Genomic DNA, 22559 nt, shown 5'->3' with positions numbered 1-22559 from the left:
GCACCCTCACAGGGAAGAATTTATCCCTAGTATCTCATCTAAATCTACCCTCTTTCAGTGTAAAGCCACCCCCCCTCATCCTGTCGCTACAGGCACTTGTAAAAAGCCCCTCTCCAGCTTTCTTGTCGGCTGCTTTAGGTACTGGAAGCTGCTCGAGGGTCTCCCCGGAGGTTTCCCTGCCCCAGGCTGGACAGCCCCACTCCCAGCCCGCCCGCACAGGAGCGATGCTCCAGCCCTCTGAGCATCCTCGTGGCCTCTGGCCCTGCTCCAGCGGCTCCGTGTCCTTATGCTGGGGCCCAGAGCTGGACCCAGCGCTGCAGGGGGGTCTCAGCAGAGCGGGGCAGAGGGGCAGAATCCCCTCCCTCCAGCTGCCGGCCACGCCGCTGGGGATGCAGCCCAGGGCACGGGTGGCTTGCTGGGCTGCCAGCCCACGCTGCCGGGCCAGGCTGAGCTTCTCATCCACCAGCTCCCCCAAGTCCTCCTCAGGGCCGCTCTCAATACCTCAAACGCCGATATCTTGAGGACCAGCAGTGACAGTCTGGAAGGGTAAGCTGGGGTCCTGGTGATGTTTGGACAGCTCAGTCACTTCGTTTTAGATGGTTACTGTACGCCTTGAAAGCTGTGCTAGGCACGCTGCTGTGCTGGGTACATTGGATGTGTCCTGTACTTAAAATAACATATGAAAGCTTTTTGTCTTGCTGCTAATTACCCCAGTTCTGAACATTCACTGTCAATTTACATAATTTTTCTTGTTCTGCTGTCTGATACCTTCCCCACCTTCATTTTATCCAGCCTCTTACCGAAAAGCCTGACTTGCACAAGGGATGTACAATAAATGAGAAGCCTGATGCAATATGCCGAGGGAATCTGTTGCTTGGAGTTGCAGCTGCTTGTGTGCAATGGGGAGCAGCCGCATCCAGGATCCAGAAAGTCACCGCTGATGATTTCAAGGCCTGATAAGGAACGCTGAAACTACTCATTTGCCTTTCTGAAGCAGTTGTGTAGCTGTATGTGGTTTAAATCCATGAAAAATCACTGGCTATGCCACTAAATTGTTTCTCAGTTTATTAATTTCAGCACAGATTGTCTGGGAAATGGACCTAAACTGCTGTTATCATTTATTTGCCTCTTAATAGGTAAGATGGCAAAGAATGGCCGAGCTCTTAACAATGCTGAAACCTTTGGCGGGTTTCCAGCGGAGCCTGTGGGTGAGTCGTCTTTTCCTGATACTTCAGATTTTTGCTGGGGGCTTAAGGACAGTTGGATTACTGAGAAATGATGGAGCAAAGTCCGCGGACTCCGCAAAGGCAGTGTACGGTGTGCTGATGAAAACTGAGTAGAAGTCACTGTGAGCTAGTTGCAGGCCAGCGGGTCACTCACCGTGATCCTACAGACCCACCTTTGCCCCAGCCGTGTTTTTTCTTTCGGGGGGAAACAGGTTGGGCTAAAAACCCATGGGAACAAGTGAACTAGATCGCGTTGGGAGGACTCCCCAAGAGTGACAAACTCCTGTCCCTGCTTCTCCCAGTGCAATGCCCTTGGATTAACAGTTTTGAGTTTCAGGGTAATTTCCTCCTGCAGCAGTTTTCATCTTGCATTCACTGAGCTCAATTGTATTTGGAAAAAGTGACAGTGTACTCCTCCCGTCAGCCGAGTCCTGCCATGGGTGGATATGAAAAGGAACAAGGAAGGAAAACGGACCAAATTGCAGGGAGCGTGAGCAGTGAATATTGAGCTGCAGGATCATTTGTGTCAGAAGAATCACCCAGCTTGATGGCCCAGGGATTTCATTGTCCCTAAATCATCCCAGATATGGTAATACCATACCCAGGGACTAATACTGCTGACTATAATTCCTGAGAAATGGGTCCTTATCCTGCAGTTCGTAGAGATGAAATGGAGCTATAGTTAAACTCACAATTTACAATGCGAGCCCATCCTCATTTGCAAGGGATGGGAAGGAGATGGCACAGGGGGAGCTGATTCTGAGTAAAATTTGATTGAGGGTAATGAGAGCGAGATACCGACTAATAAAGATCTTTAGTAAGCTGGCATTAGGAAGACTTCTGATGTGAAAGGCTGGGCTTTTTTTTTTTTTTAAACTATTTTGACAATCTTTTTGGGTTTTAACCATCTCCTTGTGTAGGGCGGTTTTAGGGTGCCAGAAAATCTATAGTGTGGCAGAAGCAACAGCAACAGAAAACATCAGGGAAAGCTTCCAAGGTCTATGAAAATGCATTAAAGCCTCCGAAGAAGAACATTTCATTGCCTTTAGTGCATAAAACCAGCTTGGAGAAAGCACTGAGAGAACTTAGGAGGAATGGCCCTATGGTGGCTGCAAATGACCAAGGTGTGCAACACCCCCCCGCTCCACCTCCCAAAGCACCTGCAGGTCCTACAAGACTTCGCATTTTGCTACTTGAACCCCAGACTTTCTAGGTTTCCCCTTCTGAATAGATTTGATAGTGGATTTCATTTTATCTTGCTCAAATTATCCCACTGAGTTTACTTCTGGATTTTTAACAAATACCCCTCCGGGCAGCAGCTCTCCCCTGCTCTCGAGCGTGTTGACTGCTGTGTTGGTGCAGAGGTGAGTGTGTAGGGCAATTGTGGGGCAAGAGAGGAGTTGCTATTAGATTACTATTAATCTCATTACACTCGATTACTGTTTTAGAATTGCCCAGACAGAAGGTTTTGTTTGTCTTTATTCTAATAAAGTGGTATCTCCGTGCTTATTATTGATGGAAATAAGTGTTATCTCCACGTAAGAGTTGAATGTACCTGTGTTAGGTGTTCTGAGTCTAGCCCGAGGGCTGACTGTAAACTTTGGCAATTAAATTAGGTTTTCTCACAATTTCCTTTTTACGGGAGATAACACCAGAGATTGTGACTGTGTTGTGGGTGTTTGGTGAGTAGGTTTTGTTGGACCACAGCCTGGGTCGAGATGCCCAGGTTTCCCCGCTGCACCATCATCAAATCAGGCAAGCCCTGCAGAAATCAAGGGAGGAAAATTCCATTCATACTGAATTAATTCCTTTTGTAAAAAAAACACCACCCGTGGCGTCAAAAGCAAGCTGGCCCTGGGGCGCGTTGGCAGGGGAAGGCTGGATCTGGCAACCTCGCGGTGCCTCCTGGCCACTGCCCGGTGGACTGCGGGATGTGGGGAGTGCTGTTATCTCATTAACGCCTCCCTGATTAACAGCCTATTCCATCCCTTCGCCACACGGTGGTACCAGGAAACGCAGAATCGGTGCCTGGAAGCCAACAAACGGCGGGCAGCGGCCAAACGCGGCCCCAGCCGCCTGCTAGCGAGCTGGGAAGCTGGAGCCTGGTTTATCCCAATCTGGTGGGTGTTAATTGCCTTTAGGCAGCGGGAGAAGTTCCTGCAGCAGCCTCCATCGCCTTCCAGGGATCGGCATCAGGCTGGCAACAGCAGCTGAGCAGCCGAGTCCCCTCCGAGGCTCTGGTGGATCCCTGCACGCACGGAGTGTGGGCGGCTTCCAGTTTTTGGTGATGTTTTTGCTTGAAATCCAGAGTCCTCAGTGCATCACCAGTTTACTGCATCACCAGTTTACTGCATCACCAACATCCCGCAGGAACCCTTCCCAGTACAGCAAGCCTGTACTCTGAACTCAGGCTTCCAAAATTCTATTTTAAGAATCACCGGACTGTTCCTTTTCTTCCTGGGGCGGTTATTGCAGCTGCTGTGGCACATGTCCTGGAAGTTTAAGCCTAAACCAGAGCTGCCGCTATCCATCTCATCTGTCCTCGACTGGGGAAGGGATACTTAATCCTAAACCCAGATTTAAATAGGTATCAGATAAGCCTGGTCGCTTCTAGGCTTGCTAGTACAAACTACTTTATATCAGACTTGCTGAATCTTCATCCTGAGATTACAGAATAAACCATATTGTTCAAAGAAATCATGCTTTCTTGAAAGGCTTCCTGCACTTTTTTGACGTGTCTCGTTTTGCATGTCGGTATTTTGAGTGCACATGCTTTTTCTCTACAAGCTAAATTTAGGAAGGCGAATTGTAGTATTTGTGCTAATTCACAATGCTCTTTAAAAGTCTGACTAGCGTGATTTTTCCGGTGCCGTGGAACTCTGCCCAGCTTGCTAGCCAGCAGCTCTTACCAGCGCTGCATTTGTGACACCTCAGAATGCCGTCCCAGAACGTGTATTGGGCTGAAGCAATGCCATCAATTGCAGAGGGCTGTTTTTCTTTCACCTTTTACGTTATGAAATACCTTAGTCATTGGGTTATCTCCTCCTAACAGATGCTTTCCATGTTTACCTTTACCAAGGAGCAGTATGTAAAGTTGGAAAGGAAGCGGCTGCTTCCCAGAGTTGGCAAGATTGCATGTGAAGCACTTGACACCCTCGTGATACTTCCTCGGAGTGGATGCGAAACGGAAAGATGAGCTCCTGGTAAGCCAAACTCATTCCTTCAGTTCTCATTACCTGCTTGGGGCAGGGATTTATGCGTTTATTTGATGCAGTGGGCAAACCACCACCCAGCGTTGCAGGGAAAAGGCAGAGATTTCCAGTCACAAAAATAAATGCTGTGGCACGAAGATGGTAGCAAACATTGCAACCAAACGTTTCAGGGACATCTGAGTGGGCAGTGTGCTGAAAAATACGATGTAGATTTCATTCACGTGTCTCCATGCCCCGCTAGTTCCTAGATAACAAGCCTACAGTCATTACTTGGTGTTTAGCAAAATGAGCAGACCAGGGCTCTTACCCATTTGCATGGGAATGCTTTGTGAGTTTGGTTTGTTGATTAAGTCGGTAAATAAACAATTTCTGTCAGCAAGGCAAGGATGAGCCAGCCTTAAGTTGAGTTTATGGTTTGGTTTTGGGGAGGAAAACAACAGCTCGGCCCAGAACTGGGGATGCTGATAGACCTTTTCCTCCTGACGCTCACATTGCTGGTTGGACTGGCAGCCCCACGGCCGCCTGAGCCAGCAACTGCCTGGGCTGAAGTGTACTGGCCCCAGCTAGGTTATATTCCATATATATATATATATATATATATATAAAAAAAATATATGGCTTGCCCACATGAGTAAACAGATTGTTTAAGATAAAGTGCCCCAATGTCATCCCAAGGTCCTTCTCGCGCACCGTGCTTGGCGCTGGGTATGTGTCTTCAGTGCCGGTGCGTGCCAGGGCGGCAAGAAGTGCAGCGATGCGTTTCTGGGAGCCAAGGTGGTGGGTTCCTGCCCACTGTGAAGCAGCAGTGCCCGAGCGGGCGGCTCGTCCCGCAGCCAGGCGGAGGTGAGGGCCAAGCGGTGCCATCGCCCTCGGTGCAGCCAAGCGGCAGCAGCTCCCGTGCGCGGTTGCCTTGGGCAAGGCTGTGCAATTCCGGGCTTCCCTCCCAAGAGGGAATCTTCCCGCATCGCCAGCTCGCCCACTCGGGTTCTGCAGATTTTTTGCATTTCAGACATGGTCCCCATCTTACACTGTGAGGCAAATAACTTGGTTTTCCCCATGACGGGTGCTGAGAACTGCAGCACCGTCAGGAATAACTCACTGCTGCTCTGGACAGGCTGCTTTGCTTTCTGACACAACCCTTTCACTGCACTAAACAATTAATTTCTAAGACCACAGCGATGATATTTAAATCCATCCGTCTCTTCCTCTTCTGAAGCGCTTCTGTTGGTGGATGAGCTCGTGCCAGGAGTGAGCTGGTGACCCTGTAGAAGGGTTGTTTATCTGTTGGTGATGGGCTCCCATATTCATTTCCAAGGAGCTGGCAAACAGCTGCCAAAAAACCGCTTTCTGTCTCTGTTGATCAATATTACCTTTCAACAAGTATGTGGTGTTACCGAGTGTTAACAGCTATAATAGCACTACGTTTCTTACGCTATTTTAAGGACTGTAGCATACCCCAGAGTCCTTGTATTTGAGAGAAGACTTTTGAGTTAAATAATGTTTCATCAGTTGTTATTCATTATCCATTTCCAACGTGCTGACCCTACTCCCACCGTATCTCACGCTGGACCACTTCCATAGGACATTTATCTCCAACATTATATTAGTGCTTCTGAGGCTGAGGGGGGGAAAATGATTCTGGGCAGACTGCAAATAGCAAAATAAGACAGCAGGTCTGGCCAAGGCTTTCCGAAAGGAGGTTGTGAGCAAATATCCGATTTCCCACAGGAGAAGGGCAAAAGGAGTCGCTACCTGCCGTGCAAGTCTCTTTTTTTTGCTGTCACTGAAGTCAGCAGCAAAACCCAAACCAGCTTCCAGAGTCAGAACCTTTCAAAATGCTGACTGCCTCTGGCAAAGCAAAACCTTTAGTGATATAACGTAGCGTGCACCGAGGCTTTTATTTATGTCACTGTCGGGTGACGAGGTATCTGTTGCATCAAGTTTTTACTTTGTAAATCACCATTCCTCTGTGGATGGAGATGCCCCTGCGAGCAGAGCAGCGGCCAGCGAGATGGCAGGTCCCACCAATGGTGGGGACACATCCCTTGAGCACGTGGGTGCTGGAGGTTTTCCTGTGCCTTCAGCGGTCTTTGATTATTTTATTTTTTTCTAATGTGCTTATTTTATGAATTCTTGAGTATGAATGTTGGGACACATTTCTCTAAAAAATATATATTTTTTTAGTAACACTTTACCATCTGAGCGGCACTACCCTCCCCTCTTTGCAGCGACAGAGGAAAGACACAGCCGCAGCATGACAAAGAGATGGCTTTTGATCACACGGTGCCCACAAAGTTTCTTGGCAGAAAACGTAAGCTTTGTGCTTTTGATCTTAGAAATTATCTTTCCTGAGCAATTCTGGAATACGACAGTGAAATGAGAGCAGCACGCAAGAATCAGGCAGGTGGATTTCTAGCTTGCTAATGGAAAACCCTTTGGGCTGAGCTTTGAATGCCTGTATGGGCGCTAGAGAGTGATTCTGAAAGAGGATTTTTCTAGTTAAGGATCAAGTGGTTCCTCCCTCATCAGCAGAGGTGTAAGTACTCCAGGTAAACGCACCGAGAAATGCTCCAAGCCTCTCCTCAGAGAGCCAGAAAAGGCCCAGTCCTCACCTTTCTAATATAAACCACAAGTGCCTCTCTTGGAGAGAAGAATGCCTAAAGAGCAGTCTCCAAGCTCCTTTCTTTTGCTCATCGTGAAGGTGAGAGGAGGAAAAGAGCAATGTGAATAGTCAAGCAGCAAATTACCAACCACATGTCTTTCCGCACCGTTTTACGGCGTGCTGTGAGACATGCAAAAACTGCAAAATACCGAAGAGCCTCACTAACTGCAGAACCTGTTTGGGTTTTTTGTTGTTGTAACGCTGATGAGGGCCAGACAGGTTCCTGTTTGCCAAGTAATTGGGTTTCTGACATCCCTGAACCCGTTGTGCCTTTTGTTCGCTCCCCAACAAGAAAACCATTGAGCACCGTGTAGATGTATCTGCTGCCAGACCGTGCAAGCCAGCTGAGTCGTAGCCGTGCGGCTGCGCTGCCTGGATCAGTTTCTAAAAGACAGAAAACAAGAATTACTAGAAGCTGGAGACCTGCTTCCCTCTCCCTAAATGACGAAGGCATCTCTTTCCCACAGCTCTCTAACTAAGAACCTCGTGCTTGTATTTTGGCTTCCTACCTAGTGCAATTGGTTATTATGCCAAAATAGTCCCAGTCAGGATCATTTCTCATCTTTTGGAAGTTTATTTCTCTGGTTATTTTTGGGGACGTGGCTTTTCAAGACTGGGTGTCTGCAACAGGCTCTGTTTCGTAAGAGGGCTGAGAAGTAAAATGCTGCCAGTCATGGGTGTATCAGTCTTAAATCAGAAATAAAGTTTGGGTTTTCCACTAAGGAAAATAGTCTATTGGGGGTCTTTAGGCTTCTCATCAGGATTTCTGAAATGCACTTCCAATTTTGAAATTTTTTCTTTTCCTTCATCTTTTTTTTTTTTTTTTTTTTTTTTTAAACTTTGAAAGATGGCATCCCAAGCTGTGGAATGGGGTAATTAGGAACGGGTATTTGTGTGTGCCCTCTATTAAGCAGGACCAGACTTGTTCAGCTGCATGATGTAGGCTTGAGACCGCGAACGCTGGAATGACATTTCCCTCTCGCTGGAGCTGGGTTTCTGTTGAAATGTGCTTTTGTTTTCCCCTACCCTGTCTGGAGAAACTGGGACCCGTGTGCTCTGTAAGTAGCACAAAACTGAGGGCATCTATTTGTATCCACTTAAAAGCCCCATCGCTTGTTTACAAGTTCTTAAGTCTAAAAGAACCATAAACCCGACTGTGCTTAGCGCTGCTGTTTGCTCAGCTTCTCCCTGCCGAGGGGACAGTGAACACAGGCCCGCCAGTTTCGCTTCTGTTTACACTTTCTGATAGTTTTCTCTTTCATGTTATCACTCCCTCGCACAGTGCTACACCGAAATAAACTACAAACGTACCCGTGTGCTAATTAAAAAAAAAAAAAAAAATTCTGGATGACTCGCTGGAAATAACTTACCACCTGGGCTGCAAATCTGCTTTAAAAATTAACAAACAAACAAACAAAAAAACCAACCCAAAGCAATCGCTTGTGTTTTAGATGGGGGTTTTTAAAAGCCTTTTTCCAGTGTAGCTGGAGCCAGGCTTGACCCTCTGGGGTTTTGGCACAAGAGCTGAAGTGGCTGGAGCTGGCGGAGCTCTGGGGGTGCTCAGGCAGCAGCAAGAGCGTGTGGCTGGTGGAGTCCGAGGGTCACGGCTTGTCCTGAATCCAAAAGGCTCGGGGAGAGCAAAGCTGAACGGGCTGTGAACGCAGCCCCTCTGCGGTCCCTGGGCATAGGCAAAGGTTAGGGGAGGACCAGATGCATTTGGGCAGAGCATCGTCAGGCTTGCATAGCTCAAATACCAGCAAGGCCAGTCAGCTCCCACCCTCCCCCCAGATGATGTTGGGAAGAGATGATGAAACAGATGATTTTTCTCCTCTGGCTTGGGTGTGAAGGGTTGTGTTCTGCACGGGAGCAGGAGCAGACCACCACTTGTTTCTTTGCATCCAGGAAAGGGAAGGTAACTGATACAGGAGACCGACAGCGATTGTATCCATGACAACCAGCAGATACGGCCTCGCTGCCTGGCAGCTCCTTCCCCATCACCCCCTCTGCCTTCCCAGGGCCAGCCCAGCTCCAACAGCCCCTCTTCTCAAGTCAGTGTTCCTCAGAGAGGTGCAAAAATCACAAACCGAGCATCTTTCCCGGAGCCAACAGTTTCACCACATCTGCTGGCAAAACTCTCCCTGGCTTGAGCTGGGTGTACTTCCCCCCCGGGAGCTGTTTCAGAAGATGGGGGCCGTGGGGGGCCGGCGTGGTTTACAGCAGCACCAGGCAGCAGGAAGGTGGGCTTAGCAGACTGAGAGTTTGCAGAACCAGCAGGCAGAATGCAGCGTGCTCTGCAAAAGAAGGAGTTTCAGATGTGCTGGATGCCTTCAGAAATGCAAGGGAGCGGAGCAGGGCAGCGTGATGCTCACCCCTGCGGGAAGCATCGGCAGAGGGTGAAGGCGTTTGCTGCGTGAATGAGCCTTCAGCCCGCAGAAAGCCCGGCACCCCGCACTGCTCTCATCCCGCTGCCTGCTCGCTGTGGCTGCTGCCTTCCGACCCTGCCTGGACCTGCCTGGGAAAACGCCGGCATCTGAGGCAGCTGCAATCGCACGCGGCACTAAGGGACGGAAAGAAATTTGTTGGAAAAGCAAAAAGCCATCCTGCTGTTACACGCAGCCCGAGCTTCTCGTTTCCAGGGCCCCTGCTTTATATCTTCGGTGTGGTGTTTGTGCCACGCTAAGGAAAAATGTGTCTCTGGGATCAAAACAACGTGATCTATCCTCTCGTTCTTCCTAGTGGCAAAACAAAGCAGAAGAGGCAAGGAAATAAGATTGTGAGTTGAGTGCTGGGGCTTAGGAGACAGGACGTGGAGTTCAAGTTCTGCCCTGGCAACATATTGAAAACATGACTCGGTTTCCCCATTAGTACAGCGGGAATAACATTGAGCTACAGAACCGATTAGTCAAACTTCAAAATACAAAGAGGGTTGCTGCGAGCTCTGATTAAACGTCTGTTTTAGCGTAAACACAAAACGGATTACACAAGTCTGTAAATTGTCGCAGGCGTTTGGGACTCAGCCTCGCGTGTTCTCGTGCCTGTGAGCTTTTTGCATTTCCTTGTATGTGTAAAAGCAGCGTAGCCCAGGGCAGGCAGCGAACGGGAGATGCTCCCTGGCTTCTGTAAGAAGAAGGAATATGGCGAGCCGTGGGAGCGCCGGGTCACTGTCTGGTTAGGTGGAGAATTGCCTGGGCAGCTTTTGGAATCATAAGCAAAAGTTGGATCTGGTGATGTGGGTAAGAACCGGTGTCGGTACTGCCTGCTTTGGAAGTGCTTCTTTGGGGGTAACTGGCCTAATGAGCGTGTCAGCCCTGCTGGAAAGGAAAACGTTACCCACCAAAAGCCAGCCAGCTGCAGAGGCAAAAATATCTACAGTCGTATTTGAGGAGGATTTGCTGTTTTAAAAACTGCAGCATTTTGAATTTTCAGCAAATGCAATAGTGACAAAAGGGCCGCCCGGCTGATCTGTTTACCACAGCAGCAGCTCTCCCCAGCCTGCAACTGTCTCAGAAAAAATACATTCTAATCACTGTATTTAGCCGTGACAGTCACCCAAACAGCAGACTCCGCGGCTCAGCTCCGAAGAACGCCGTTTGTACCCTGCGTTCAGGATAGGGGTTGCGTTTTGTAGCTGTTCTTTGACTAGGAAATAATAAACCCTGGGGGGAGACCACTGCCTCATTTCTCTTACCCAAACGTCCCGCCCCAGGCTCCCCAGCAATCTTGCGTAGCACATTTCACATTCTGTTAATTAATTCAGCGTTATCTGGTGCAGGAGCCGAGGGAAGGTCGGTCTGACAACAGGTAGCTTCTGCCAGCAGCTTCTCTCGCTCTCTGAGAGACCTCAGCTTGTCTGCCCGGCGCGGCTGCTGCCTTACTGAGGTGTTCACTAGGCTTTTTCAGGGGGTGTCAGTATAATACTGAGGATGCTGCAGAGCTACCTCAGCAAAATCCTCTCCTATATTTAATAAAAGTAGCTGCAGTGATGCATGGAATAATCATGCACAAATAGTTGGTGGTCTCCCCAATATCTTTCATTTGCTGTTTTCTTAAAAGAAGCGGGCGGGATAATTTGGTCATTTTATTTAGGTGCAGTGGCACCCCCGGGTTTGGAGCCACCTTTTCCTTCCAGCCTAAAGAAGCCATTGCTCCATAAAGCTTCGTAATTCCTGTCTTTGATCAAGTTCACGGTCAGCCTGCCTGTCTTTCTGCTGTGAAATATGAAGGACTTGCTGCATCTCGATGGACCTGCCAGGGGGTGGACGCAGCAGCAGTTCCCATCTCCCCTCTCCAAACTGCGGCAGGTCCCGCTCCGCCTTTTCTGGGCTCCTCCGGGCATCGCTGCAGCCTTTCCCTGTGACCTTGGCCGTGCCCTTGCCTTTCTGTCAGTCCCTGTACCACCCTATAACTTTTCAACATCTCAAAAGTAATTAATCTGTAACTTTTTTTTTTTTTTAACTGTTTATAATAACAGTCCTGACCTTGGAGTCAGCAGTTTCCCAGAAGTTAATGACCAGCCTGGCTGAGCCTGCTCAGCACCTGATCCTGCCCTGCATAACCCGCCTTGGGAGCTGGGAGGTGTTTGGTGGGTTCCTGGTGGGAAATGGCCTTTGTGGCTGGCACGAAATAATTTTCCTGATGGGAAATGGCCTTTGTGCCTGGCGTAACGGCTTCAATATCGCCCGCGGGCTTGTCACCCCAGTGGGAAGCTCCAGGTGCACTGGGATGCGATGCCCAAAGGTGGGATTCATGGGGCCTGGCATTAAAGCGTGGCAGGTCACCGAGCAGTGTCTGGGTTTATTCTCCTTCCAGAAAGGAGGCAGGAGCACTGTCCCACGCTCCCCTCCCCCCCATTCCCACTCCAGACCTGCCTGACGCGTGCAGGGCAGGAGGAAAGGGAGATGCGTTCTGCAAACAGACGAAGAAGGTAGATGGGATGCCGGTATTGCCATCGTGGCATTATCGATGCCGTTCGAAGCAGGTTGCAGCAGCTGGAGGATGGATGTAAGCAGACGGCACGCCGCGTGCCCGGCAATAAGGAGAAATTATGGGTAGCTTTGGAGCCGAATGAATGACTCTCCACAAGAGCTGCTTCAGCTTGCTCCAACGCTAAGTGACATGAGTTTAATTGGCTATAACAGGACCTCACTTAGTACCAGTCGGGTGGATGCGTGTTATTTAATGCCTTCATCTGGGGCTCCAACACTTACGGCACAGAGGGGGGCTCCGCGCGCAGGACCTGGAGGCAGCAGTTCCCAGGCTTGGCTCAAACACCATCACTGTGGGAACTTTCCTTGCTCGATTCCCCCCACATGCCAAAAAGGTGACAGCCCCCGCCTGAATCACGAACAGGTCCTGATGATGATTTACAGATTAGCTTCAAGTGCTGTGAAGATTATCTGCAATTTTTCCAAGACCTGAGCTCTAATTCAGCTTTTTTGGCGCTGGCTGCCCTCTCCAAGCAGGCTGAGGGCTGCACCGGGCTGCTGCCCTGGGGATGCGACCCCAGCGGCGTGTGCTTTCACTCGGGCTCATTAAACATTTCCAGCCACACCTTGATGAAGTCAGCCCTTAGCCATGCATCCTTTCAAAATGATTTTTTTTTCTCTTTAACGATTTTATAACGAAACATAAAAACACAGTGCTTTGGGTAGAATGTGAGTAGAAAAAAAAAATCATTTTCTAATAGGGGAAACCCTGGTGGGTGAGGAGGGCGTGAATTACCGACACTGGTGCTTAAGGCATCTTTCCTCGGAGGCTCTCTGAGCACCCTGGAAAGGTGGGTATGGTTTTTATCCCTGGTTGGGTTGTTTGTGTTTTTTTTGGGGGGGGAGGGGGGGGTGTTAAACTGCAGGCGGTGATGAGCGGTGACTCATTGCACATCTCAAACTTGGAATCCGGATTTCCCAGAGCAGTTTCCTGCTTGAAGCAGAGATCTGAACTGTGTCACCGAGTTTATCCCGGCCACCTCTGCTGCTGGTGATGCTGCACAGAGCTGGGCATCCCAGCAGGGAGAACCAGATCCTCTTCCCAAGGCCCAGAAGAGCCGGACGCTCGGTGCCAGCTGTTTTCAAGGAGACATCCCGGTTCCTGGAGCCTTGGGGGGTTCCCTTGGTGGACACCAGTGTAGCGGCTGCTCCTCTCGCTTTGCAGGGAGTGGGCAGCAGCCCCCCAGCTTCACAAGCTGTTGGCATCCCAGATATTGCACCGTGCAGCAGGGGGAGGGAGTGACACACGCACCCCCAAAGGGACCCCCTCTTAAGGGGACACCCCCCGGAGGGAACTCCCCCTTGAAGGGACCACCCCCCAAAGGGACCTCCTCTTGAAGGTACACCCCCACGGAGGGACCACACACCCCCTTGAAGGGACACCCCCCTGGAGGGACTCCCCCTTAAAGGGACCCCCCTCCTCAAGGGACCCCCCCCCCCCTCGCTGCCCGCGGAAGGACGCGTGTGCCATGGCGCCCCGCTCGGCACCGCCACCCCCTGCCCGGGGGGCGCCTTAGGGCGGGGTCCCACCGCCCCGCCCCGCCCCCCCCGCTCGGGGGCGGAGCCGCCCCGCCCCGCCGCTCCCGGCCCGGCCCGGGGAGCCGGTGGCCAGCGCCGCGCCCGCCAGCCCCGCGGGGCACCGGCGGCAGCATGCCGCTCGCCCAGCTGCCCGAGCCCTGGCCCGCCATGGAGCTGGTGCATCTGGACACGGAGGTGAGCGGGACACCGGTTCCCCCCGGCCGAGGGGGGGGGGGGGCTCCGGGCCGCGCGCACCCCCCCGCAGCATCCCAGGGGGCTCCGCCGAACAAAGGAGCGGCCGGCCTGGCTTCCCCGGCGGGGCTGCCGGGACCCCAACCCCGGGGGGCGGCTGGGGGAGGCTGGGGGCTCGGGGAGGGGGGGGTCGGGCCGTGCGGGCCGGGCTCGGCGGCGGCAGCCTGCCGGCACGCGCGCTCCGGCGGGGGCAACCGGGAAGGAGCAAATGGCCCGCGGTCTGGGGTCGCCCCCGCTCCTCAGCTGCTCGCCCAGGCCTGTGGCTCAAACTCCGAGCCCGCTCCTGCGGCACTTGGCAGCCTCTGCGCTGCCCCCCCCCAGCTCTGCGCCGTCCCAGCCGGGTGTGCAGGATGGTGCCCAGCGCCCGTCCGCGTCTGCAGGCGAGTGCCACGGCCCCGCGGGGGTTTGCTCAGACTTCGGTGCTTTCCCATGGCTTTGGCCGGGTTCGGTGCTGCCCCGCTCCTCCGGCACACCTAGGGATGTCGCGGTGGTTAATTGGTCACATTTGCTGGTTCCTATTTGAAGTCGCCTCTTGGGCGATCTCGGATCTGTGCTTCGAGTGGTGGCAGCGTGGCACCGGGCAGCAGGGGGGTCTGCAGCCATCGGGGCGAGGTTGCCCAGTTTCCATCGGCCACCCAGTTTCTATCAGCCAGGTACAGTGTGGCATCTCCCAGAGACCCCCGGTGCGGGCAGGGTGCTGTGCCGAGGGGCCGTGGGTGCTGGCGCGAGGGTGTGGTGGGCTGTGCTTGGGGCACGGGGGTGGGTTTGGGCTCGAAGGTGGGAGAGGAGGGAATTCCTGCGGTGACTTGATCGCGATTCCTGGGACCACGTCGTGTGCTCAGCGCTGGGTGTAGATATCGCTGGCAGGGAGGGCTCTTTATTTGGGATTTCTCCATTCCCAAGTGGGAATAGAGCCTGGGAAGCCAGGAAATGCAACTGGTCACGGGAGGCAGCGAACGCCAGTGCCCTGGGCGGCGAATGCCATGGGTGAGATTGATTTACTGCTTAATCCCAGGTCTCCCAGGTGCTGGGCAGGCGCTGTGTCAGCATCACGGGATCTCGCGGCCGGGGGGATCCGGTGTAGCTCTTGGCTCAGGTCAGCGGTGAAGGTGATGGTGGCAGCCATGAGGGCTGTTTTCCCCATTGCATTGGTAACGGGTGTGTTAATTGTGAATGGAACTGGGAGGGTCTGGCCCTGGCCTCTGTGCTGTCCCCTTCCCCCACCTCGGCCGGGGGTCAGGGTCAGGAGCCGCTTGCAGGTGATATTGCTGCGGGTCAGTCTTTCCACATTGCAAGTGGGACGCTAGCAACTTACCTGCCTTTATTTTTAGGTTGGCAAGTACGTGCATTCGATGTGTTCGTTCAGTGAGGAAAGTAACACAGACGTTAGTCACTGCTCAAGGTGGCTGCCACCACCTGGGCTGGACATTCCAGGTTCCCTGAGATCCAGCAGCAGAAGGGGACTAAGGGCTTGGGGCAGTTTTGCACCTTGAGGCTAAAATCATCAAGGGTAGGGGCCCAAGGAGAAAGTTTTCACCACTCCTGGGCAAGGTGGCACCGCTGGGGAACCGAGGAGACTCTTCTGGAATGCCAGTTACGTCAGTCACCCTGGGATCGCTGCCATCCAGGTTAGGAACTGGCTTCCTCCAACCTTTGCTTTCTGAGTCACGGAGCAGAGGTGCTGTCACCGCGCTGGCGGAGGCATCGGTCCTATTGTGAAGGGGTTTGGGGTTTTTCCACTGGGTCCTATTGTGAAGGGGGTTGGGGTTTTTCCACTGTGCTCCAGAAGCGTTTTCCATCTCTGCTGGGGACAGATCCCAGCTGGTGCCCCTTGTCCCAGCCTGCCGGAATCCAGCCCAGAGCTGTGCTGGGGAAACGTGTGGCAGTGGGAGCTTGCGCTGATCCCCTGCAGGAGGCAAGTCCCTGTGTCCTGGGCACTGAGCTAGCTGCAAAACACTTCTTCCTTCCCCCAGCTCCCTGTCGTTCTCTCGGCTGCTTATTTTATTCAGAATATTGCTTATGTAGTAGAAAAACCTGGCTGGGGCAGAGTACAAGCAATAGTAGAGTGGAATGACTTCATCACCATAGCGATGGATACTGTCATCGCGCTGTGCTTTGCTTTAAACTCTTGTTACACAAACGAGCAACACAACTGACAGGGGATTACACCAAACCCAACTACTTCACACTAATTATTTTTGCCTGTATATGTGCATCGTCCTTTACTGAGTAGGAGCTGTTAATGAATAACTATCTTTTTCAAGCATCTTAGCTGAACGGTGCATAAAATGACAATCAAAAGATAGGAGAGGAAGCGAGCAACTGTTGTCTCTGCTGTGCCTCATGCGTGAACTGCTCGGTCTGTTTGGGCTACTGAGTTCTTGTGGAGACCTTTATTTTTGTAGGATTATTTCCTTTCTCTGAGCTGCAACAGGCGAAATCCATAAATTCCACTTTAATAATAATAATAATGATAATGATAAAAATAAAATGCCTTGTTCTTGTGTCAGACTAGGAGAAGCTCTGGGGCGAGGGGTTTCTTCCCCCTCTCCGTCCTGCTCCAGTGCTTCCCAGTTCAGCCAGCTGGGTGAAAGAGCATCTCTGGGTACCTGGTGCCCTTGTCATGTTGTATTTGGGCGTCTCCAAAGTGACTAGTCAAACCCCGGAGGTCCAGAAATAGCAGCAGGCAGCTTTTCTAACAGAGCTGTTGATAATCCAGGGTGGCTTGTGCGGATGGCACTAACTACAGGGTGCAGCCCTCGCTGGTGGCAGGAGTGGGCACCGTCTCACACGGTCCTGCTGGGGTGCAACTCGTCGGGGTTTCAGATCAGAGCGGCACTGACCTGTTCTCTAAATTGTTCCCTGTGCTGCGGATTATGTGGAATTAAAGGGATTTAAAATGCAAGATGTCCGAAGATAAATATCTCCCAAGTTCAGCCCGGCTGGCAGTTGCGTAACGGAAGGTGTTTGTTCTCCAGGACACTTCCCTGCGTGCTACGGAGGAAGCTCCTCGGGGCAGCATGTGCGCGGAAGGGCTTTGGTACCTGCCGGGCAGTTCTAGCTGGCACTGCCCAGCGGTGCCCTCGCTGCGGCTGCCGCTCCACGTGCCCATCAGATTAGCTCCTAATCCCTGTTTCTGCTCGCCCCAGTGCGGGGCTGGCCGGCAAGCCGCAGGGACAGGCTGCTGGCCCCCGCTGAGGCTCATGCTGCTGCCTTCATGGTAGCCCAAGCTCATTATGGTGCGGGTACCCCAGGGACGGAGCTGTGCCTCCCTCCTGCAGCAGGTATTGTCTGCTTGTGCCTGCAGGGAGATCTTTGGGGTGGCTCTCGAGGCAGGACGGTCAGGAGGCTCCTCTCCAACGCCAGGAACAATGTGCTGGAAGAGGGTGTCTGGCAGGGAGGCAAACACACACGTGCTCGCTAACTCGCTGTGCGTGGCATGCAGGGGAGTGCAGACATAAAACATTTTAAAGAGACAAATGTCAAACCAAGAAACCCGCAAACCATCTCAGCTCTACTTACCATGCAGTGAGTGGCTGTATTTTATCTCGGGAGGTGATGAGCCCGGATCTGTGAGTGTGTTTACATCTTGGATGCTTACAAATGGCTCTTCAATTCCATATGAGGGAATAAGGACTGGGTTTACTCTGGGGTAGAAGGAAGGCGCTTGGCTCTAAATACTGCAGTTCTCTCCTCACCCATCTGCCTTATGTTCGCTTGAGAAAGTGACTGTTCCATCAGGAGCTTCATCCCTCTAAAACCATGGGCCTACATGCCCAGGAAACCTCCCTGGCACGGACACTGCTCTCTTTCTTTCCACATCCCCTCCCTCCCCAGGTAGGATGGATTTCTGTCAACAGCAGCATGTAGGACAAGTGTCTCTCGGGGTCAGGAGCTGATCAAACGCAGACCCAGGTCTGGTGGGCCCGGAGGAGCACCCGGTGCCTCCTGACTTATCCTTGGAGCTGGGGGGTTGGACAGACCCTGTGTTCATTCGCTGTGTGCTGGTGTCCCCTGGGGAATGAAAGAGCTTGTCCCATGCGTCAGCTCACCCCTCTCCTGACTGCGCCTTGCAGCTCTGCTCTCCAGCCCATGAGCAAGGCACTGCTTCCCTCTGTCCAACATGGACATTCTTCTTCTCAGGCTGGTTTAGAGATAAAGAGCCCTCCCTGAGCTACGGTTTGGGTTAGCAGCCAGTTAGGAATTGGGGATCAGTGCCGGCTGAGCCGGTAAACACGAGCTTGTTTCCAAGTCTGGTTATCTTGAGCGCAGCGTCTCCCTGCTCTCTGTGGAGGCTGTGCGTAAACACAAAGGCTTACTTCACGTCGGAGGTATTCTTCATGCTAACGGCACCAAGAGCTGCATGTAAACATCAGGGCAACGCTCCTCTGGCAGAACTCGGTGTGCTTGCTTTTTTTTTTTTTTTTTTTTTAAAATAATTGCTTTTTTCAGTCATTGGCTGAAAATACTGAGGAGCTTAAGCCCAGTTTAAGTTGGTCCTAAGGTGAGTGATGGAGCTTGGAGTGGAGCCGTATAAATGTAAATACTGCAGGGCCAGTGTCAGGCCAAGGGGCAGGCGGTGGTCTCCCCGGCCAGTGGGGTGGTACTCGGCGTCCTGGTAGGACTGAGTTGTTCTGGGGGAGTGGAGACACCTGAAAATGAAGATGGATGGAGATTATTGCACTCACAAGAGTGTGAGCTTGGAAGCACCTGGTGAATGTTGTAGAGGGTGAGTGCAGCATCAGAGGGAGGTTCTCTCAGTGGCCCAAAAGCGCTTTCAAGACCCACAACTGCAAGTTTTGCTTAGAATTAAACGGAAGTAAGTTAAATTTAGCCCAAGGGGGAGAAGGGGATAGTGTAGTCCTAAGGCAGATGTCAGGCTGGTGTCCCCTCAGTTCTCCAGGGAAGGAGTTAGCTTTGCTCCTGTTAGATTCCTGCAAGGCTCTAAGATACAGTCATCTGAGGCTGAAATGCAATTGCATTGCAACTCTTCTCTTGGACCATAACATCTGAAGAGGAGCGAATATATTTGCTGTGCTCTTTCAAAGAAAGAGAGGAATCCCACGATTTTTTGGAGCCTGAGACTATAGTGCAAATTAGATGTCAAAGCAAAATCTTCTTGCCCTTGTTTTTCTCCACAGTCTGCAGAAAACCTTTTGTACGTGCTTATTCTGAGTATCGATGTCTAATTAAATCCCACCCACTTTTGCTCCCGCTGGTTCCTCCAGGCGCAGTGCTGTGCCAAACCCGATACGCCTTCGGCTCAGCGCGTGGTGTGACCGGCTGATGCTCCTCCCGGCGGTTCAGGTCACCCGCTGTGACTTTGTACAGAGCTCCAGCAGCAGAAGCTGGACTTGCCAGCCCCAGGTGGCCCAGAGCCAAGCAGGTGGTGCACATTTCCTGCAGCGGTATCAGCTGCGATAGGGTAATAAATAACTGATAACTGTTCATACGAAAGCCAACGTCATGGCAAAATGGCTGATAACTGCACTCCAGCACTGCTTTGCTGTCTGCGCCTGATCTCCCCTCCTTGCTTCTCCCTGGGAGGGGGGCAGCCACAGCATGGGTGCAGGGGGGGTGAGATGGTGCGACCACTCAGCTGGGTCTCTGGAGCAGTTCCTCTAGTCCCGAGGATGGGATTCCTGTACCCACTGCCCCAGGGACCCACGCCTGAGGAGTGCAGGGGTGCCGTTCACCCCACGAGCGATGGTCAGTGTGTGAGCAGCCCTAATGATTTCATTTGGGGGTGTGGAGAGATTCTCTGGACAAGAGCCTTTTTTTGTTTTATTTTTTTTTTCTCAATCCTTGGCAGATAGTGTCCCCTAGGTATGTGGGGACTTGTACCATGTCTGAAAGTGGTGTCCCCCCCTTTTTGTCCTGCACGAAGGGCCCTCGGAGCCAACAGCCTTTGTAAGGGGGTGTAAGGAGCGGTCCCGTGCCCGGCATGTGCTAATGGCAGGTTCTTTTCCTTTGCAGAATGGGCAGGCTGCTCCAGAAGAAGGTGGGAATCCTCCATCCAAGGTAAAAATGCTCTGGGGTTACATCTTCAAGGTATCCCTCTGAGCTGCGTGGGGGGCGCGAACTGACTTGGTGAAGGCTTGGGGACGGCTGGTTCTAGATCCTGTAAGCTGCTGCTTTGTGATCTGGATGAGCACATGTGGGAAGGTGAGGGATTGGAGTAGGGGAAAAGATAAACCCTCTTTGTTCCTGCCTCTGTGGTCATCCAAACATATGTGGAAAGTTTCCCAAGGGGCCACCTCGGTCCAGCACGCGGGAGGTGGCCTAGAGGGCGAGGAGCGAGCATCTCTGGGGTTTTCCAGTGCTGTGCTTGCACCTTTCGTGTTGTGATCTTGCCAGGCAGGATGAGAAATACAAGAGTATTTGATGGTTTTGGCACGGCTGCCCTCGCTGAGCACCTGGTAGCTGTTTATTCTCTTGCCTTGGTGGGGCTGGGAGAAGCTCTGCTTCTGTCAGATTTGCCCTCTGCGTCCCCAGTGGCATCAGCTGGGAATGGTGGGGGGAACTGAGCTGCTGTTGTCCGCGTTTGGGCAAGGGTCTTAACCTGCCAGACCTTCTTCAGATATCTAAAGCCCTTCCAGCTCCACACATCAACTTGATTTCTCTGTTGCAAGCCCTCTTCAAGCACGCGACTGCGGAGCGATGCTGTTCGTGTGGGCATTTCCTAACTGTGCCCGTAGCTCTCTGTCCTGCGAGACACTGCAGCGTCAAAGAGCCGTCTCAGTACCTTGAAATCGTGAGCCTTTTAGGATTTCCTTTTCTGATCCGTACATACTGTACCCGTGAGGAATGACACAACATGTTGGATTTGGCCGGGCAGACCTTGCCGAACGGGTTGTCAGGAGTCCGTCCTGTGCCTTACCCTCAGCGAGTGCCCTGTAGCAGTTTCTCTCTCTGAATCATCGTCCCTGCTAAAGGCCAGGGGGGCTTATGGCATTGCTTTTCTGGTTGGTTACTGTCATATTTTTAGTAAAAGAAATTTAAACCTAAAAATCAGTTGCCTACCTTTCAGCCAGTTGGGTTTTTTTTGGATCTTATGCTGGACTCCTAGCATTGCCCTTGCGTCTCACCTACCTGCTCTGCATTTCTGTCCCCGTTGCTGGGCTGGCACTTTTCCAGTGGCCTGCGGAGAAATCTGGCGTGGGTCAGATGAACTCAGGTCAATGAGACTGTGCACTTCCCTCCCCTGAGAACAGTGGTTTTACAGTTCTTCACTGTGCCTGCATCTCTGGCATGGAAAACCGAAAGAAAATATCTCTCTTTTCTGGTTGGATTCCAGCTGGATTTCTAAGACTTGAGACTTTGCCTCTTTCATCTTCAAACACTTGGCTCAACTGCCCTCCTGTAAAGGCAGCTGAAGTATGTTGCTTTAAAAACAATCAAAGATTTTTTTTTTTTTCTTTGAAGGACATCGCTGGGGCAAACCCTGGCTGATTCCATCCGTAGATGCAGCCCCACAGAAAGGTCATGCGATAGAGGCCAAGAAAGCGCTTGAGGTTCTCTCTGCTGCTCCGTGTCTGTCCCTCTGGGGGACACGGGCGTGAAGTCCCCATCACAGCTGGGGAGCTGGAGCCGCGCAGGGAAGGCACAAGAGCCTTGTGCTACGTGCAGGTGTCCTGATTTCCACTTTTCCAAGGCACCGTGGACAAAATGCCTGTGAGCGGTGTCCGACAATCCCATTTTCGGTAACCCTTGATCACACGGAGCCTGGCTACATCCTGAAATAACCTTGGTTGCGTTTTCCAAGTTTGTACAAGGTACTTTTGTGACTAGCACTGTCAAATGAAATCCCTGCTACGAACACACACCTCCAACCTCAGGGCAGACCTGAGCCAGCTGCGATGCGGCGGTGGGGCGAGGTGGGCAGCGCGCTGAGCATCTGCGTATTTTCCTGTTCATTTTGGGGGTGGGCAGCAGCAGCAGCTTCTGGCACCGGTGCTGCCTACAGCAAGGGCTGAGGAAGGAGGAGTAAGCGGCAGTAGATGTTGGAGGTTGGCTGTTGCCAAGCTGAAGGTTGTTCAGGATCCCTCCCGTACCCCTCTGTTCTAGCTGCGTGTAGGGAGCTGTAAGGGGACGAGGCACCTCTATTCTGGGTTTGTACTTGCTATCCTTTTGCGGCTAATTCTGCGATCTCTTCTAAAAATAGCCTGAGGCAGCAAGGGTGGCGATTACTCAACACCCACGCAGAAGTGCCATCCCTCCCCTGTCCCTGTAAGTAGGATGCTGCCAGAAGTACAAGCGTTATTTGCCTGGGCAATAACCAAAGACACTTCACGAAGGAGGGAATCCAACAGTTCCTCAAAAGAGTTGGGAACTCCGCAGCTGGGAGCACGAGACCGATGCAGTCTAATGCCTCTGTTGCCACCTCACCTGCTGTGGTGGCACATGGGGGTCTTTGGGCATGAAACGCGATGGCATGGTCACCGCAGAGGTGGCGAGGGGATGTTTCGGGCCAGGCTGGCTGCATTCTGGTACTTTCTAGCAGCCTCTGTAGCTCCAGCGCAGCTTCCTACCAAGGACAGCTGGTGCATTTCACAACTTCTTGTGGATTCCCACCTTTCAAGAACAATTGTGGTACACAAGTCCCTGCAAGCATCCTACCTCAGTGTGTTTATCTGAGTATCTTGGAAATGCCTGCAAGATCTTGCAGGTCGGGCAGAGAGCTGTCTGGAGCATCTGCCTCCCT

General features: G+C 52.1%; 1 protein-coding gene and 1 long non-coding RNA gene across 3 annotated transcripts in view; both read left to right on the top strand.

Moving 5' to 3' along the window:
• Window positions 1-2882, top strand: LOC119145495. Of its 2 annotated transcripts, XR_005103429.1 has the most exons (3): window positions 1-546; window positions 793-1007; window positions 1137-2882. It is a non-coding gene; the product is annotated as an uncharacterized LOC119145495 (long non-coding RNA). The 2 variants fall into 2 exon arrangements; XR_005103428.1 differs by having other exon boundaries at window positions 1-1007.
• Window positions 2883-13662: 10780 nt separating this feature from the next.
• Window positions 13663-22559, top strand: part of RPS6KA1 (ribosomal protein S6 kinase A1) — a 41429-nt gene continuing 32532 nt past the window's right edge. Inside the window, 2 exon segments of the mRNA XM_037380505.1 lie at window positions 13663-13798; window positions 19832-19876. Of these exon segments, the coding sequence (XP_037236402.1) occupies window positions 13736-13798; window positions 19832-19876 (108 nt within the window). The 5' untranslated portion in view covers window positions 13663-13735.

The sequence above is a fragment of the Falco rusticolus genome, chromosome 3 (genome assembly GCF_015220075.1).
Source record: "Falco rusticolus isolate bFalRus1 chromosome 3, bFalRus1.pri, whole genome shotgun sequence".
Lineage (NCBI taxonomy): Eukaryota > Metazoa > Chordata > Aves > Falconiformes > Falconidae > Falco > Falco rusticolus.
This window is presented reverse-complemented; position numbering and strand designations above follow the sequence as displayed.